The sequence below is a fragment of the Epargyreus clarus genome, unplaced genomic scaffold, assembly GCF_041222505.1.
Source record: "Epargyreus clarus isolate Ecla_fem2 unplaced genomic scaffold, WU_Ecla_fem_2.2 ptg000012l, whole genome shotgun sequence".
NCBI classification, from domain to species: Eukaryota; Metazoa; Arthropoda; class Insecta; order Lepidoptera; family Hesperiidae; genus Epargyreus; species Epargyreus clarus.
This window is the reverse complement of record NW_027332220.1, coordinates 10,695,421-10,712,447: the sequence shown is the minus strand read 5'-3', so window position 1 is coordinate 10,712,447 and position 17,027 is coordinate 10,695,421. Positions and strand designations below refer to the sequence as shown.

Below are 17,027 nucleotides of genomic sequence, written 5' to 3'. Positions count from 1 at the left end.
ATTACGTTGAACTTTGTAGCGATCGTGCCCTAAGGGACAAAAGACTTGGAAACTTAACTAGTTTGGCGGTGAAGGTCTTCTGCGCATAATGTGATTAGATACCATCCAGCCGTACCACGTATATGAAGGTAGGGGAACCCTCTGTGGTTCGACTTTGGCGGCACCACCGCCACACCTATTTCCGCCTAATAACTGCATCGTTAAACGCAGCTGTGTTCTGGTTTGTAGGGTGTGGTAACGGAGAGATACTTTTCCGAGGCGTTGCAGCATAGCCCTCGGAGGTAGCGGCGCATCTGTGGCCTAACTCAAGTATCTTATCTTATCTCGGTTGATTACAGATGTCTATGGGCTGCAGTAGCCACTTACAATCAGGTGGATTGCATGCTCGTCCGCTACTCCTATATTATGCAAAAACACTTTTATTGTAAAAGTGCAGAATGGCTTCGCATTAAGCTGGTCTCCAGTAGGATTAGCACTCGCCTCATGCTCAAGTATCTTATCTAGACGGCTACGAGTGATTACGTCTTTTCGCCCTTGAATTGAAGTAGCTATGTATTTCGTTTCGTTCTTCGTTTAACAGCTTCTTTTCGATTTTATAATGAACTGGTTGCATATAAGTGATCTTTCTGCATCTACAGATCTAGTTATCCTATCACGCCGTTACAACATAAACGATTGTCATGAAAAATTGTACACATTTTGTCAGGGATTTAGAAAAGAACATAGGATACCTTTTATCACGAAATAAAGTACCGTTCCTGAGGGATACTAAAAACCTGTGACCGTGAGCGAAGCCGCGGGTAAAAAGCTAGTATACTTTTATCAGATACAAATGTTAATACTTTTAGATAACTTGTATGTGCTCAATAAAGATAATCGCATAGGCTTATCTTAAAAACATGTGTCATGTTTGACACATCGGAATTGCCTATCAATAAATTGACCAGTCATCAATAAATGTACTTTCAACCATTTTGAATATCTGCATTTTTAAATACATTCAAGGTATTTTTGCGAATTGCCTTAATTATTACTCCTCAGATAATAACAAGAGCAACACAATTATGACGGTAAATGGTTAGAAGTTGGTATAACCAGTATGGTTAGACTAGGGTTCTCATAACAGCAGTGTTAAACGCTGCTGTGTTCTGGTTTGAAGGGTGTGGCAATATAACACAGATTACCGAAACTATTATTAGAAACTGCAAAATCAACTTATCTCTAAATACCATTGCCGACGAAGGAAATACATGAACTTCGATTCCCACGAAAATCGGTCGGATGAACATGTATTCATCAACAGCTGAGCGGAAAGCGTCCCCATACTTCCTCCACTACGTTACGTATTCACTTACACGGATTTAAATCGTACGAGCAGATGTGCCCTGCCTCGGTGCGACGGGATCGAAGCTTTTGAGACTACGATCGAGTGAAGCATTTGAAGCAATAGTAGGGTGTGGCTGGAAATACATGTTTGTAGGTTGTCCAAAAACAAGAGTTTGCGAAAAATTTGTATAAAAAGATATTGAGGTTGGCTGGAGGAGGAGATGAAGGTGATTGATACTGTCTTGATAGAGACTTACGAATCGAGACATAGAAATTAAATCATATCATACGTCATATACACGCTTACTTAGTTTTAAACAATTCGGCATGAATTCTTTGGAGTCTGAACGTATCAGACACGGGTGATCGATAAAGTCACACTTTTCTATACAATACTTTTGACAGGCATGTCCTGTATCTGCGCGGTACGCTTATAGGAGATTCTTTAATGTCCGTCAAAGCACTCGTATAACACGTTCTTTGTCTGCAGACGTTTTTACAGTTATAATCTCTCGTCTCGTCTATTACCTATAAGTGTTTTTAACTTTTTAGTCAAGGGATTAAAAATGATACTTCAGATCATCGGCTTCAAGGCGTATCTAGATATGCTTTGATTTAAATCCGTCTTCGCATACGTTACGTCGTCTACCACTGCACGAGCGAATCCATTAATTAACTCCGATGTTTGATTGATGGTACGCCTATATAGCCTACGTTTCTCGGAATAATGGGTAACATTTGTGTATTTAATGCTCTCTCAATTTGAGAATAACTGGCCATCAGCTAATCTTGCTTTTTTTGCCACCCGTGTGATTTTTTCTTCTTTTTTTGGCGCAGAAAGTGTCATGATCGGTCAGAGTCGCTTTTAAAACACTGAGTGTCAAAAATATCGAAATTGATTTAATGTAACGGTTTTTTTTTCATCAAGAAAATTGGCAGTTGCTGTAATCACGCATAAACTTTTCGGTTCTACTTAAATTTGCAATGTTTCTGCTACATTACTTTGTTATTTTATGTATAAAGTTATATTCGAAGGATAAGGGAGGTTCGACGAGAGTTCATCGAACTCTGGCTTGTTATTTAAGTTTAGTTTAGCTCTCGGTTTCGTATCCCTTGGTGAAGTAAATATGCCAGCGACCTCGAAGTAATATTAGTACTCGTCTCTACACTTCGTTGACAAAATATTTAAAGAGTTGAACCTATGGCTCTTGGTAGATATCTAAATAAAAGTTTTTTAAAGGATAAAGATTTTGTACGATTCACTGCGTCACTTGGCGTAAGTAATTTAAAAAAAGGCCAATTTGTTATCTACATAAGTTTATTCTACTATTAATTGATACTTTTTGTCTTAAATGTTCTCATCCTTATTTCCAATCAGGAGCAACTTTGTTGACAAAAATAATATTGTACCAAAAATTAGCAATTTATCACAATTTTCGTGTAACTAAGCTATTATCTCCCCATAAACTTTGCTCGCCATAAATTTAAAGTTTCGGCAAATTCGGCCGCTACGTAAACTCGATAAATCTATGTGCTTCGGACGTTTAATTCGCTAAATTAGGATGGATTTTACGATCGCACTAAAACAAGTGTACCTACGTACCGTAATTACATTTGGGTAGTGATGCGATGCCGGCTCGATCGGGGAGTGGCGTTTTTGTGTATTTCTCTGGGGATGCTTTCAAATTAATACGGACGACTCGTGTTGTACGTTTTTTATGAAATTGGCGTTTTGTTGTTTCATGTGTGCCGCCTGCGGTGTTCGGCTTTCGTAGTAACACACATTTTGGAATGAATTGTCCAAATATAAGCAACATATAAAAACAATATATGAGACAGCATACAAATAGGCGGTCTTAAGTAGTCATCATTAAACCGTTTTAGATGATTTTTGTGATTGTATCTGACATTTTTCTTATGAAAGCAGAAATGTGTACAGGCATGTTACTATTAAATAGTTATTGTCATCAACGATATCTACAATCGAACCTAAAGACAGAAATCACAGAAATATCTATAATTAACGCTTCAAATTTACTTACAGAATCAACTGCTAAATTAGAATCTATCTATCCAAAATCTCAGTTTTCAAAGCAGGCAATTTCAGAGGAATTTCGCTTTCAATTTTGACATGAAGTTGCCGTCAATGGCGTCTGATCAATTCACCGAGCATAATGGACACGGGAACAATGGATGTGGTTGTATTGTGTTTGATACTCGCCATCGCTCCTAAAGTGCGTATAGGTTCGATTTACAAAATAAGCCAATGTTGTGTACGGTTTGGATTTTTAATACGATTGGAGTAAACTAGCGGATAGTCCACGTGATGCTAAGAGGTCTCTACCGCTTATGAACATCGGTAAACAAAAGCCGATCATAGATGCGTTGCCTTTTCTGTAAACTAAGATGATCGACTCATGTGTAAGTCAATTTACACAGAAAAGATTTGCACAGAGTTTGGATTTACGTGATTGGGTTAAGTTAGTTGAACGGGTAACGGCCAGATTCTAATTTTCATGTGCTAACTAAGTCTTATTTTCACGTACAAAACCGAATACCATCCTTATTTGGCTCTTTATTATTTTGTTGGTATTTAAAATAAAATGTTCTAAAATAAGAATAAACCTAACTTAACTCGTGGCGAACAAAATAAACTTTATTACGTCTTTAAAAGAAAAGAATTATATCCTTTTATATTCTATTCATTTACCCTTGTAATGCGCGTTCTCAACTGCGTCTACACAGTTTCGTTTAATTTGATCTTCACAAAGATACGAGTATATGTAACCTTTGCACTTAATAGTACAATCTAACCTTTGCACTTAATAGTACAATCCTTTCTCTACTTTACCGTTTTAGGGCTGCGGTGAAATGAAGCCTGCTCGGGGCCTCGCTTTCATCGGGCTAATTAATAGCTCCAATGATCTTGTCTAGACGTTTAAATTGCGCTGTCTACCTACCTAGTCACTTAAGTGAGGGGGGTTGCCATCAATAGAAAGGACTGACTTATGTATATGTAGATTCATTGGTTGTGTCTGTCTAAGTTTTATAAAAGAAGTCTTGTCGGCTTGTGTAATTACGTTTTTCAGTAAATCTGTTGTGTAAACCAAATACACTTTGTAATATAATCGTTTGGTTCATTTCTGATTACCTTTTTAATAACTGTGTATGTAGAGGGGAAACGGCATTTTGAAGAGAATTTCAGTTTGTATTTCGGACCAGAAAAATAAATTGAAGTGAAAATTAAGATTTACTATTAAAAGATATGACGTTGGTTTTAACTTTACGCAAAATTAAAAGTACCTTAAAATAGAATGTTGTTGCGCTGTTGAAATTTTGTCTGAAAAAATACGATGTAAAAAAATATACTTAAAATTCATATTCAACCTCCATTTCTATAAAACTTACTTTTTAACACCCACACCACAATTTTATTATTTTAGTAATACAAAAATTAATATAGCCACGAGCATAATACACCATATATTACCTACAAAGAATGCCTTGTACCGTGTTATTCTACTCATATGAATATTGTCAAAGGCTTTTATTAAAACTCACATCGAGGCCGATCTCCATGGCCTGTAGTATTTCAACTATTACCCAGACAGCCGGGGGTGGGATCGATGCGCAACCCCTCTCGAATGTCTGTTTATTTTCATGAACATTTCAGTATAATTTACATATTTGTAAAATATTGTTAACTTTGTAGGTATTGTGAAATTGGATATAATACAGGATTGGTGACTGTGTTGTATACAAGTAGTATACTTACAGACAAAACATTTATAATAGTACTTATAGTTGAGTTTTAAAGATTTTAATGCTATCATAAGATTCTAGTCATCATCAACCCATTATTGTCCCACTGCTGGGCACGGGTCTCCTCTCAGAATGAGAAGGATTAGGCCATAGTCCACCGCGCTGGCCAAGTGCGTATTGGTAGAGTTCACATACCTTTTAAGATTTTTTTTTTATTTTTTTTTATAAATCTCTCAGGTATGCAGGTTTCCTCACGATGTTTTCCTTCACCGTTTAAGCAAGTGATAATTAATTTTTAATACGCACATAAATTTGAAAATCAGAGGTGCGTGCCTGGGATTTGAACCTCGGACCCCTCAATCGAGAGGCCGCGTTTCTTAACCACTAGGCTATCACTTGCAAGATTCTAGTGGTAGATGTAATGGATAATCAGTTTTTAGAGTTACTGTAGGTGACCAAATATTACTGAGCCTACATTTACTTATCGGTTACTACCATAATATATAAATGTTGATTATCAAAAAAATTAAAGTATAAAGAGATTTTGTTACATTATTTTATGCAATTACATTGTGCGACAGTGTTAGTACGTCCATAACGTTTGGCATGCCTTGTAGGATTTTGGCAGAATTGTTTTCTTTGCACATTAAGAGAGCTGTCTTCAAAGAATTTTACGCAACAGAAGTAACAAATGAGCCATCTAATACACATATATTTTTAAAGTTATGAAACAAGGAAGTGAAATCAACGATTGCACAAAATATCAAGTCTTTATCATCCGTTTATCGATGATTCACCTTGACAATAAACTTAGCGACAAGGTACGTTGACGCATCAGAAATGATCATCAAATTATAACTTACATCGTCATACGACCATACCGATGAAGCATATTGCAATCTTATGAAATTTTGCGATGTTAAAACGTGTATAAGGAAAAGCTGCACCCATCGTGCAATAATCTGTAAAGGTGATTCACAACACTTGACCCTTCTAAATTGCTCATGACTCATCAAATTACCTTGATATCCTTAAGTGTGTCTGTTTAAAAACTTTGCAAATGATTTTTATGGTTTATTACACGCGACGAGTACACGTTTTTAATAATCAATCTATCTCTTTTTTCCTACTAAATATCGTTACTAATAGGCAGAAATTATAATGGGCCTAAGGGATCACTAAAAGGCACCATCACATGGAGTTTCGTAATCGCTTTCGAATGAGATATTTCTGAGGTTCGGATATATACAATTAAATAAGCTTCAGTGTGTTTCATTAGAAAGTGCTCTTGAGTAATGCCCTACAATTTGACAGATACTTGCTTAGATTGAGCCACTGCGTCTGTCCAAAATTCTGGAATTAATGACAAATTCTGTTGTTGCGCTCTTCCTCCTAGAAGCACTGATGATGAGAATGAGTGCCAATTAACACTAAATATCAAAAAATATACATCCACTTTCCTGTCTATATTGACCGACGTTCTACAAAATTACAATGATTGCTCATTAAAATTATTGCAACACCTGATAAGGGAACGATTTACGTAACATAATGTCAAAGAAAGTGGTAAATAACACGTGATTTTATTTACGTAGCGTATTTAATCGTACGTCGCTGATCTTCACGTATTACGTGACTGACTCGGGTCATATTCGTAGTAAATCATAATCTGACCCATAACCTTAGAATCCACGTGTAAACTAATTGGAGTAGTAGTAATTAAATTGTGGATGATGTTAAGAAAATGTTTGTTTTTTTATTTTAATTTGAAGTAGCAAACGAGCTTGCAGTCCACCTAATGGTGATCACTGCTGACCAGTAAAATATGTTATTCGTATAGAACAGGTCATCGATCACATATGATTTGCCACTTCTGAGAAATAAAACAGTCTCCTTAATTTAAGTCCGCCGGCTTCCACGACCTTCCACCAAAATGCAGAACTGCCTCACTTTAGAAATGGGTGTGGCGATAACACTTTTCTGATCAAACCATACTGGCTCTACCTTTTAATGGATAGAACAGTTCACATTCGTAGCAAACGATAACACAATACGATACACGTGTAAGTAAACATCGTAGTAATAATCGAGGATGTCTCGCGGTAAATGTTTGTTATATCTTAACTAACGAGGCGGAAGTCTCTCCGGGGACTTGTCGATAAGAAAGTGCAATTAGCGTCTTCGTGTCGTATACGGTGTTCCGTGTCACATTGCCACCTTGTTTGTTATGCGATTGCTATTGTGTATCCGCGTTGATTATATCGTTTTAATACAATTGTTTAAGCTCAAATAGGGAAAGGGAATGGAGAATACAATATCGCGTACAGACCGTTGGGTTTTCGATGGTTTGTCCATACTCTACCCAAGGTACCGATGACAATTTTCTGAGAAAGAAGGGATTCTTCGAGGCCCGAATAGCCTTAGTCCTGCGAGTAAGAGTTTGTGCATATTTCACATGCAAGATATGAAAAAGGAAATGATTGCTGAATGGTTGATTGGTCTCTCTAACGAAAGTACTTAATCTCCACAACCAGGTTTAACTGTTAGACGTACATCACGTTAATTTGTTACTACAACTGTAAGCGTACCCAGATCGATTTGGAGGTGGTACAACCCTCTCTGCTTCGACCTCCGCCACACCTAATTCAGCAGTGTTAAACGATGCTCAGTTCCGATTTGAAAAGTGCTGTAAGGGAGACAGACATACTTAATAACTTATCCGAGGCGATCGAATTTAGTCCTCAGGGGTAATTACGCATGTGTTGTCAATTTTAGGCAGGAATCTTATCTGGGATTGATTGCCATGTGATCATGAGCGGCAGTAGCCACTTACCGTCAGGTGTACTACATGCTCGTTTGCTATTTAAATTTAATAAATAAAGTAAACATCAATTACCAAGAAACGGTAGAGTGCTAATTGATACGTCCTGTACTACATGTGAACAGCGGCCAGGCGAGCCGAGCCGGCTCGATATTCAGACCTCGTTAAGCCGTCTGTCCATTTGAAACACTCGCGTTAAGCCTTGCGAATCTTATTAGCCCTTTCATTAGCTTCCATTTTACGGTACGGAATAATTGAAAAGGAGGCTTGTTAATCATTTGGTATTTGCAAGATTAAAAGCGTATTGTAGTATCAATTCTATGTCATTAATATCTCATTGCGTGTTGAAGATAAGATAAATTAAAAATTAATGGCTGATTACTTTCTATAATCTTGTTTTCTTACCGTTATTCTGTACTACAGTACTTTTGTATACACTGAGTCTCACGAGAAGTATAACAAAATTAGAATAAGTATCTAAGAATAACATTTAAGTAATCTTATTTACAATTATCATAGGATTGTCTAAGAAATAACTTTAGCTACTGAATAAACCAACTCATAAATTACCATTTGCCTTGTTCCAGTGGACGAGAAGATATTCTGCTGTCACGGCGGTCTCTCCCCGGACCTGCAGGCGATGGAGCAGATCAGGCGGATCATGCGGCCGACGGACGTGCCCGACCAGGGGCTGCTGTGCGACCTGCTCTGGTCTGACCCCGACAAGGACACCGCCGGCTGGGGCGAGAACGACCGCGGGGTCAGCTTCACGTTCGGCACTGAGGTTTGTGTTAGCTATTAATTCATTAACAGTTATTTTTAATGGTTGTAGCATAGATTCGAACAGCTCGGGGTAGAGGTTTAATTTGTCCTCTGAAAATCGGTTAACATAAAAGTTCTTCCACATACAAAATTTTGCAGACCCGTAATCCATGCCACCTGGGACGCAAGTTGAATTTGCCTAGATGAAAAAGTGTTCTCATAGGAAATACAACACATGTGATTTAATACGAAAAAGCGTAGTGCCTTCCATCATTAAGTGCCCACGTCTCTTGAAATCCTCGAAATTTAGATTCTTAACATGAAAATATAATTAAAAGTATACAAACACCCAAATTTAGCAAAGGATCGATGACCTTCTTCCAGGTTCCCCATCTTACTCCAATGACCATTTATGCACTGCATGCATCCCTTGCATGCAACCTCGCCTAGGTATAATCCATACGATTACTACGACTACACTCGCATAATTATTTGTTTTCATTACCGTCGACTACGTGTTTACTAATGATGTGCCGAGTCGGCCATTTTTGGTATTCGAGTACTTTAGTACTCATATAAAAAAGAATCGAGTCAGTACTCGAGTCCAAAGTATTCACAAAGTACTCGAGTACTTTGCACAACATACAGTCCAATAGCACGGAAGAGCAAAAAAAAAACGCCACTCACTACACAAAATTAATCAAGTTTTTACTTGTACCAGTAGTAGTTGTAGTGTACGAGTATCGTCAGTATTCGAGTATTACTGGTACTCGAGTATCACTATTGGTACTCGAGTATGCGAGTTTATGTAAGTACTCGAGTACTGACTCGAGTCGACCTGACTCGGCTCATCTCTAGTGTTTACACCGATAATCCACACGATCGACCTGTTGTTTTTGTAAACCTGACCCGCGCTTATCTGTTAGATTAGTGAAACTACACGTGCCCGAAGTATATAAACAATTAATTAACATTATTGTTGATGCACGCAAATAATGTGTGATTGATAGTATTGAAAACAAGGAGAAATAGGGCTCATTTTTTTCTTTCCCCCTCTAACCAGCGGGGTTTCTATAATTTCAATGTTGTTGCTATAACTTATACGTATTATAATATTTTAAATAATAATACCCGGCAAACGTTGTCTTGCCATATAAATAAAAAAATGTTAAGGGTGAACAACCCTTTTCACGTAGGCGTATGAAAAATAGATAGTAGCCGATTCTCAGACCTACTGAATATGCATATAAAACTTGGTGAAAATCGGTGAAGCCGTTTCGGAGGAGTACGGTAACTAACATTGTGACACGAGAATTTTATATATAAGATTATACAATAGAAAGAACATCAGAAGTCCGGTATTTGTGCCCTTGAGAATTTGACCGGGCATAGCGGTACCCTCGAGACCCGAATGATCCCTACCTACTCCTATACTGCTGACGTCACTTGCTGACGTCACACTCCTAAACGCAGACGTGGCATTAAGAGACCAGGTGGATAAGATGTCCATCTATAGTTTCATTTTATAATCGGCAAGTAGAAAACGAGCATGCAGTCCACTTGATGGTAAATGGGTATTGCCGCGTATGGACATCTGTAATCAATCATTGATAAGATTTATCCTGTCTGAAGTCGGCCACAGTTGCGTCGCTACACCTGAGGAATAATTTATTTATTTATTTATTTATTGTTAATTAGAACGATACATTAATCAATTACACTAATTAACATGTCAAATTCAATGTCATAATACAGGAGACTTCATTATTAAATAGAATAAACACTAAGTTGGAACGCCTGCGATAAATGTCTCCCTTACAACTCCCCGTAAACCAGAACACAGCAGCGCTTAACACTGCTGTTAAGAAACAAGTATGGCGGCTTAAGAATATACCTTTGCCTTTGTCACTCCCATAAAAGACGAATCTCATGACACATCATATTTTAAAACCCGTCAAGCCGTTCGGGCTGCAAGGCGTGCCAAATAGTGAGATAAGTATCACTCTATACTCTCGAAAACATTACACTCGACAGTCGAATGAGACATCCATACGTTTTAACATGTTATTAAACGAACTTATCTCCACAAGAGTGGCACTATTTTTTAATCACAGTCAATTCGATGTAATTTATTGCTGTACATACATTTTTATGTTAGTAGGTAGTAAGTGTTGGGTATTAAGAGTGTGGACGTGAGCTTACATGTCACGATCATAGATTAGTAAAGATTAGGTACTCACTCCTAACAAGAAAATGTAACCAGTCTCGACAATTGAAATTGTCACTGTTTCTATTTTCGTGTTTGAAAAATATAAAAAAAAATGTAGCTTTTAGATCAAATTCTAGTGAAACGATATTTCTCCGCAATTTTTCTTCGATTTCATGTTATTTTTGCATCACTTAACTGCACAAGTCGGCATTGTTCCGCGTAAATTACACCATGACAATCTGAGACGTAATGGGAAAACAGTCAGCCATTTTACGTATGTCTGCCATTTGTTGCTTCCTTCAATTACAAGGCGGTGAGATATCTATACTAATTTATGCACAAGAGTGACACTGTTTTTTAATCACAGGCAATTCGATGTAATTTATTGCTTTACATACATTTTTATGTTAGTAGGTGGTAGGTATTAAGAGTGTGGACGTGAACTTACATGTCACGATAAGGACGTCTCGCGTAGGGTTGCCACCCGTACTTTATTGTAAAGTATTGTACGTTATTTTAAACAATTGTACTCTATACTTTATGAGTACAATAAAGTACACGAAAATACTTTATTTCGCATGATTTAATTTATGATCTTTATGGAGAAATTGCGTTATTAAACCAACTTTATAATCAGATATGTACTTTGTAAACTATGAACTGCACAAAAATGGAAGCAAATATTTAGTAATAGTGGTGATATTTTTTTTAATTTGTATAGAGATATCTCATTTTTATTATCTATACCCGCCACGTCAGCATTCGCAGAAAGAATTTTTTTTCTGTGATGAACAACAAATGACGAGACGAAAGAAACAAAGCATCTCAGAATTTCATAAAAAATGAATTACTCATTTATTTTAATTTAAAAATAGAGTGTAAAGATGCTGTAGAATTGTTTAGTAAAGACACTAGTTTTTTATATAAATATCAAAGAAAATTAAATTGTACTTTATTTTGATACTATGTACTTTTTTTTCTTACCCAAAATAACCAAAGTACTTTAATTACAGAAAAAAAGGTGGCAACCCTAGTCTCGCGGTGCATTCCACTTTATCAGAGACTGATAACGGTGGGCGACGTTTGTTTACAACGTAATTTTTTGATGGACGTGTGGCGGGACTTAAATATTCAAAGCCTTTTACGTCTTAAATAGATTGGGATTATTGTTTACTGTGTAGCGGATAGTGTATTTTGGTCTTTTCGAAGAACCCACTGTGGTTCGATCCCGGCGGCACCATCGTCACATCTATTTCTATCGAATAACAGCAGTGTTAAGCTCTACTGGGTTCTGGTTTAAAGGGTGTGGTAAGGGAGGCATACTTTTCTGAGGCGTTCCAGCTTGGTCATTAGGGGTAGCGGCGTATTTGTCGCCGATCTCAAGTAGAAATCGAATCCTATCTTTTTTTTTGTCTTCGAGGGGGAAACCTTCAAAAGATACCCGACGACGTGGGAGTGACGCCGGGTTTTGTGGGATTTTTACCGCACTAAAACCCCCCTGGTGGCCGTCCTCAACGCTTGTTGGAGGTGGATCGAATCCTATCTGGAATTGATTGGACAAATGTCCATGGACGGCTGTAGCTAATTACCATCAGATAGACTGCATGCTCGTCTGCTGAAAATGAAAAAAAATACGCGATTCGAGAATATGAATCATAATGACGTTACTATAAAACACATAGTTTTTAACACGCTTCTATTAGAAAGAAAGAAAGAAAGGAACCATTTATTTCACATACTATATACAAGTTACAACATACAAAAGAAAATAATAACAATGGAAGGGTTCCATAAAAAAATATTAGCTTGTTTTAATATAAATTTTGTTTTTTTTTTCAGGTGGTTGGCAAGTTCCTCTCGAAGCACGAGTTCGACCTGATCTGCCGCGCGCACCAGGTGGTCGAGGACGGATACGAGTTCTTCGCGAAGCGGCAGCTGGTCACGCTATTCTCGGCGCCCAACTACTGCGGCGAGTTCGATAACGCCGGTATGTATTGTGATAAGCTCCATCATCATCATCAACCCATTGCTATCCGACTGCTGGGCACGGGCCTCCTCTCAGAATGAAAAGGATTCGGACATAGTCCACTATGCTGGCCAAATGCGAATTGGTACCTTTGATTGCTAACGAATGTTATTAGTAATTGTCATCGTCATCATCAACCCATTATTGTCCCACTGCTGGGCATGGGTCTCCTTTCAGAATGAGAAGGATTAGGCCATAGTCGACCGCGCTGGCCAAGTGCGTATTGGTTCACAATACATACCTTTCAAAAAAATTTCTAAGATTTCTCAGGTAAGCCGGTTTCCTCGCGATTTTTTTCTTCAGCGTTTAAGCAAGTTATAATTAATTTCTAATACGCACGTAGCTTTGACAAATCAGAGGTAATGCACCCAGCTCTCAGACCAAGTTTGGTAGACGTCATTTTAGTCCCTGAATTTGAATCGAAGCTCCATTTGTCCCTATCAGTTCAATGTTTACGTGGGTTTTCAAGAAGTCTTGAACTACGTTATGTTTTGCAATGATAAAGGTTGCATGATTTACTTATATGACTACTTGAATAATTACAAGTTGACGACCGTTTTACTTTCAATTTTGGTTGATCTCCTCCTGTTTAGGGTGTTTTTTTTGCTGTATAATTTTGTATACAAAATGTGTACTAATTAACTAATTGTACATGTGTGTGTTGTAAATGTGTACTAATTAACTGTACTAATTGTGGACCAAAGCGTTTTGCTTTGTACCCCTCATTATATTACTACTTGAATTTCACAAAAAAAGAGTTTACATACAACCACTTTCTTACACCATTGATCCATAATCCATAAAATTAATCGGATTATTACGTAAACACGGAGAAAGCGATTAGATACGAAACAATATCTGCTTAAAACTTAGAGGTGGTTAATCCGTTTAATATTTATAGGTGACAAGGTTTTCATGTTATTCAAATAACAAGTGTGTACCGTGTTATTAAAATGGTAGAACCCTTCTGAGGTTCGAATCCGGCGGCACCACCGTCACATATATTTCTGCCTAATAAATAAATAAATTCTGATACCCTATAATAAATTACGACCAGCTGATGTGTATAATCGTTCATATTTGTATCGTAACGTTGCAGGTGCGCTGATGTCGGTGGACGAGACGCTGATGTGCTCGTTCCAGATCCTGAAGCCGGCGGACAAGCGCAAGCTGTACTCCGGCCTCAACATGGGCCGCCCCAACACGCCGCCGCGCGCCCAGCCCAAGAACAAGAAGAAGTGAGTACCCCACGATACGCCACACTGCAACACCCTACACTGCAACACTCCACACTGCAACACCCTACACCACTACACTACTATACGCTACACCACAACACCCTACTCCACTGGTGGAGTATACCACAGCTATTTCTGCCTCATAACAACAGTTTAAAACGCTGCTGTGTTCTGGATTGAAGGGTGTGGTAAGGAAGACGTACTTTTTCGAGGCGTTCCAGCTTAGTCCTCAGGGATAGCGGCGTACCTGTTGCCGACCTCAGGTAGGAATATCTAATCCTATCTGAGGTTGATTACAGGCGTCCATGGGCATCAGTAGCCACTTACCATCAGGTGGTCTGCATGCACGACTGCTAAAAACATTATATGAACACCCTACACAACTACACGCTGCACCACAACACGCTACTCCACTATACTACTACAAGATACGCGACAATGCAACACTAGTCTACACAACACTCCACCACGTCACACAAAGGTATCAAGATACATCGAAAAATACAACGTCACACCATGACATGAAACATGCACATAATATCTGACATGCCATTGCGACAATGGCATGTCATCCCACTATACTACTACAATACACTACATAACACCACACACACACATCCACACGATAAAATATAACGTCAGTCGTCTGTGATGTCGCATCAATGACATGCTTGCTGTGACATACATGTATATTCCAGTGGACTTCTTTAAGTCTGTGTGAATGATCTCGGATAGTCCTATTAGATTAATGGAGTCAACCACTGTAACAAATGCTCTTTTCCCCCTACTGCGATAACCTATGGAGAAGACAGATTAAGGGACTAGAAAAATATTGTCAACAAAAATCTATAAATTGTGCAGGGTTGCCATGTATATATAGAATTTTAAGATTTTGATAGTATATTGCTCTAGTAAATAATTTAGTAACTGTTGCATGTAAGAATGTATGGGTGTATGCGTGTAAAAGCTTGTATGTGTGTGTAATATTTATATTGTTTAAGTAGAATTTAAATTCAATTTTGTTACTGCAGAGACATATAAACGAAGCCGCCAGTAATCTAAGGTACGGACACAGTTTTGTGTGCGAGTTACTAATGAAATCATCTAATTTCAGTTGATTATGTATTATGATATTAGATAAAAATGTATACAAATTTTTTTCATTTATAATTCACATGATTTGTTCATTTTTTAACATAAACACATTCTATTAAGAAAGCTACAAATTAGGAATTGTGTGTTACGCCATAGACAAACTGGAAAAATTATCAAACTCTACATTTCGATTCCTTAATCCGCAAGTCAGCCAACCCCACTTTTTGTCAAAATGTTTTTTTTTATTTTTTTGATAATAAATGGCGTTGAACGAAATCAAAATAAATTAAAAAAAAACATTTTACAACATCCATTTACTTTATGACAATGCAACGAATGTTTTAAAATATACAATTGGTATTTTTTGTCTATGGTTTTTAATCTCGAGTATAATTTTCACTGTCATTTCACGATTATTCTGTTGCACTTTGCTACTAATACTTATTATATTTTTTAAATAACTAAACTTCTTTTCATGTTTCGGAAAATATCTTATAACTTAGTACATAAATTACATACATTTAATTATTTATTAACAATTTCATACATATTATCATGTATGTTGAGTGTATTTCGCATAGTTTACCATGCTTGTCACATGTGTTTCGATCCGTAGAATATAATTTTTGACATATCAATTAGTCAATTTTAAACTTAAACTCAGGTATGTGACGAGATTTAAGGTAATATGTAGGGTTGCATTGCTTTTTATATCCCAATATTGGGCTCGGGTGACATATTCCATATAGTTGGGGTTAGGATTAGTGGAGGGTATGGGTTGGTGACCAATTTGTGACGGATCCTATCAAAACGCCCATGATACCATCAGTGTTAAGTAACAACCGGGACCGATAGCTCAACGTGCCCTCCGAAGCACACAAACTCGCTGAATTGTAGCCACTGGCAGTCTCCCATCCAGCTGCCGACCGTCACCAACGTTGCTTCCATCAAAAATGTATATAAAATAGTTTTCGCCTTGTGATCAAAATTAGACCACGAATTACGAAAAAATCTGGATATTTTTAATTGAATTAAACAAAATATTGTTTATAGCTATGAAACAAATAAAAAATGTTCTTAACTGTTATATATACGTCATATTTTAATATATTTTTATTTTTTACAGCTAACGCCGGCCAGCGCAAACCGGATCGCACTCCCACTGACCGCTCTCGAGAACTCCGGACCACTGAACATTGTAATGTTGCCGATCTGAATGCAACTGACACGAGGGTACAGTAATACTGCATAGGTGGCGCCACCGATATCTTAAATGGTAGTATGACGTACATTTGAATCAGGAGGCATGGAGTGCGTTACTAAATTTCAGCAATGCATGTATTACACACAAAGTAGGACGCCAATAGTCTTCACACATGGCTGTCTCATTCTAACAGAAAAGTAATAACAATTGAAGGTGGTCGCTATAATCGTCATGTGGAATCCCTTGTACAATAACTGCCAAATAGACACAATGCAACTTCAAAACTGACAGTTGGCAAATTACTGCTATATTCATTCACTCGATACTCGTGACAAGTTGCTAAGTTCAGACCGGATCAGGAGTTACAATGTTTGTACCATATATTGTCGTCAAATATACAAATATTCCCGATTCGACTAAAAATACAGGCACAAAAACGCTTTTTCTACCCACAGAAGCAACGCTTGACACGGCCCTATAAAAAAACCCTTTATAATGAAGGGTACCCATTAAACGCTTAGGTAGCGCTCTACAGCGGTCAGTGCTGCCCCCTAGCGGTCAACTTTTAATATGGACTTCTACAT

At 37.6% G+C, this 17,027-nt stretch overlaps 1 protein-coding gene across 2 annotated transcripts in view; it reads left to right on the top strand.

Annotated features, from left to right (window-relative positions):
- Positions 1 to 16,792, top strand: part of LOC140746416 (serine/threonine-protein phosphatase alpha-2 isoform) — a 58,058-nt gene extending 41,266 nt beyond the window's left edge. Inside the window, exons 5-9 of one of the 2 annotated variants that reach the window (XM_073078552.1) lie at positions 8,497 to 8,693; positions 12,720 to 12,867; positions 14,006 to 14,144; positions 15,176 to 15,207; positions 16,366 to 16,792. In XM_073078552.1, the coding sequence (XP_072934653.1) occupies positions 8,497 to 8,693; positions 12,720 to 12,867; positions 14,006 to 14,144; positions 15,176 to 15,185 (494 nt within the window). In that variant the 3' untranslated portion in view covers positions 15,186 to 15,207; positions 16,366 to 16,792. The remainder of the gene's footprint in view (positions 1 to 8,496; positions 8,694 to 12,719; positions 12,868 to 14,005; positions 14,145 to 15,175; positions 15,208 to 16,365) is intronic. The other variant, XM_073078553.1, reaches the window with a different exon arrangement.
- Positions 16,793 to 17,027: the final 235 nt, after the last annotated feature.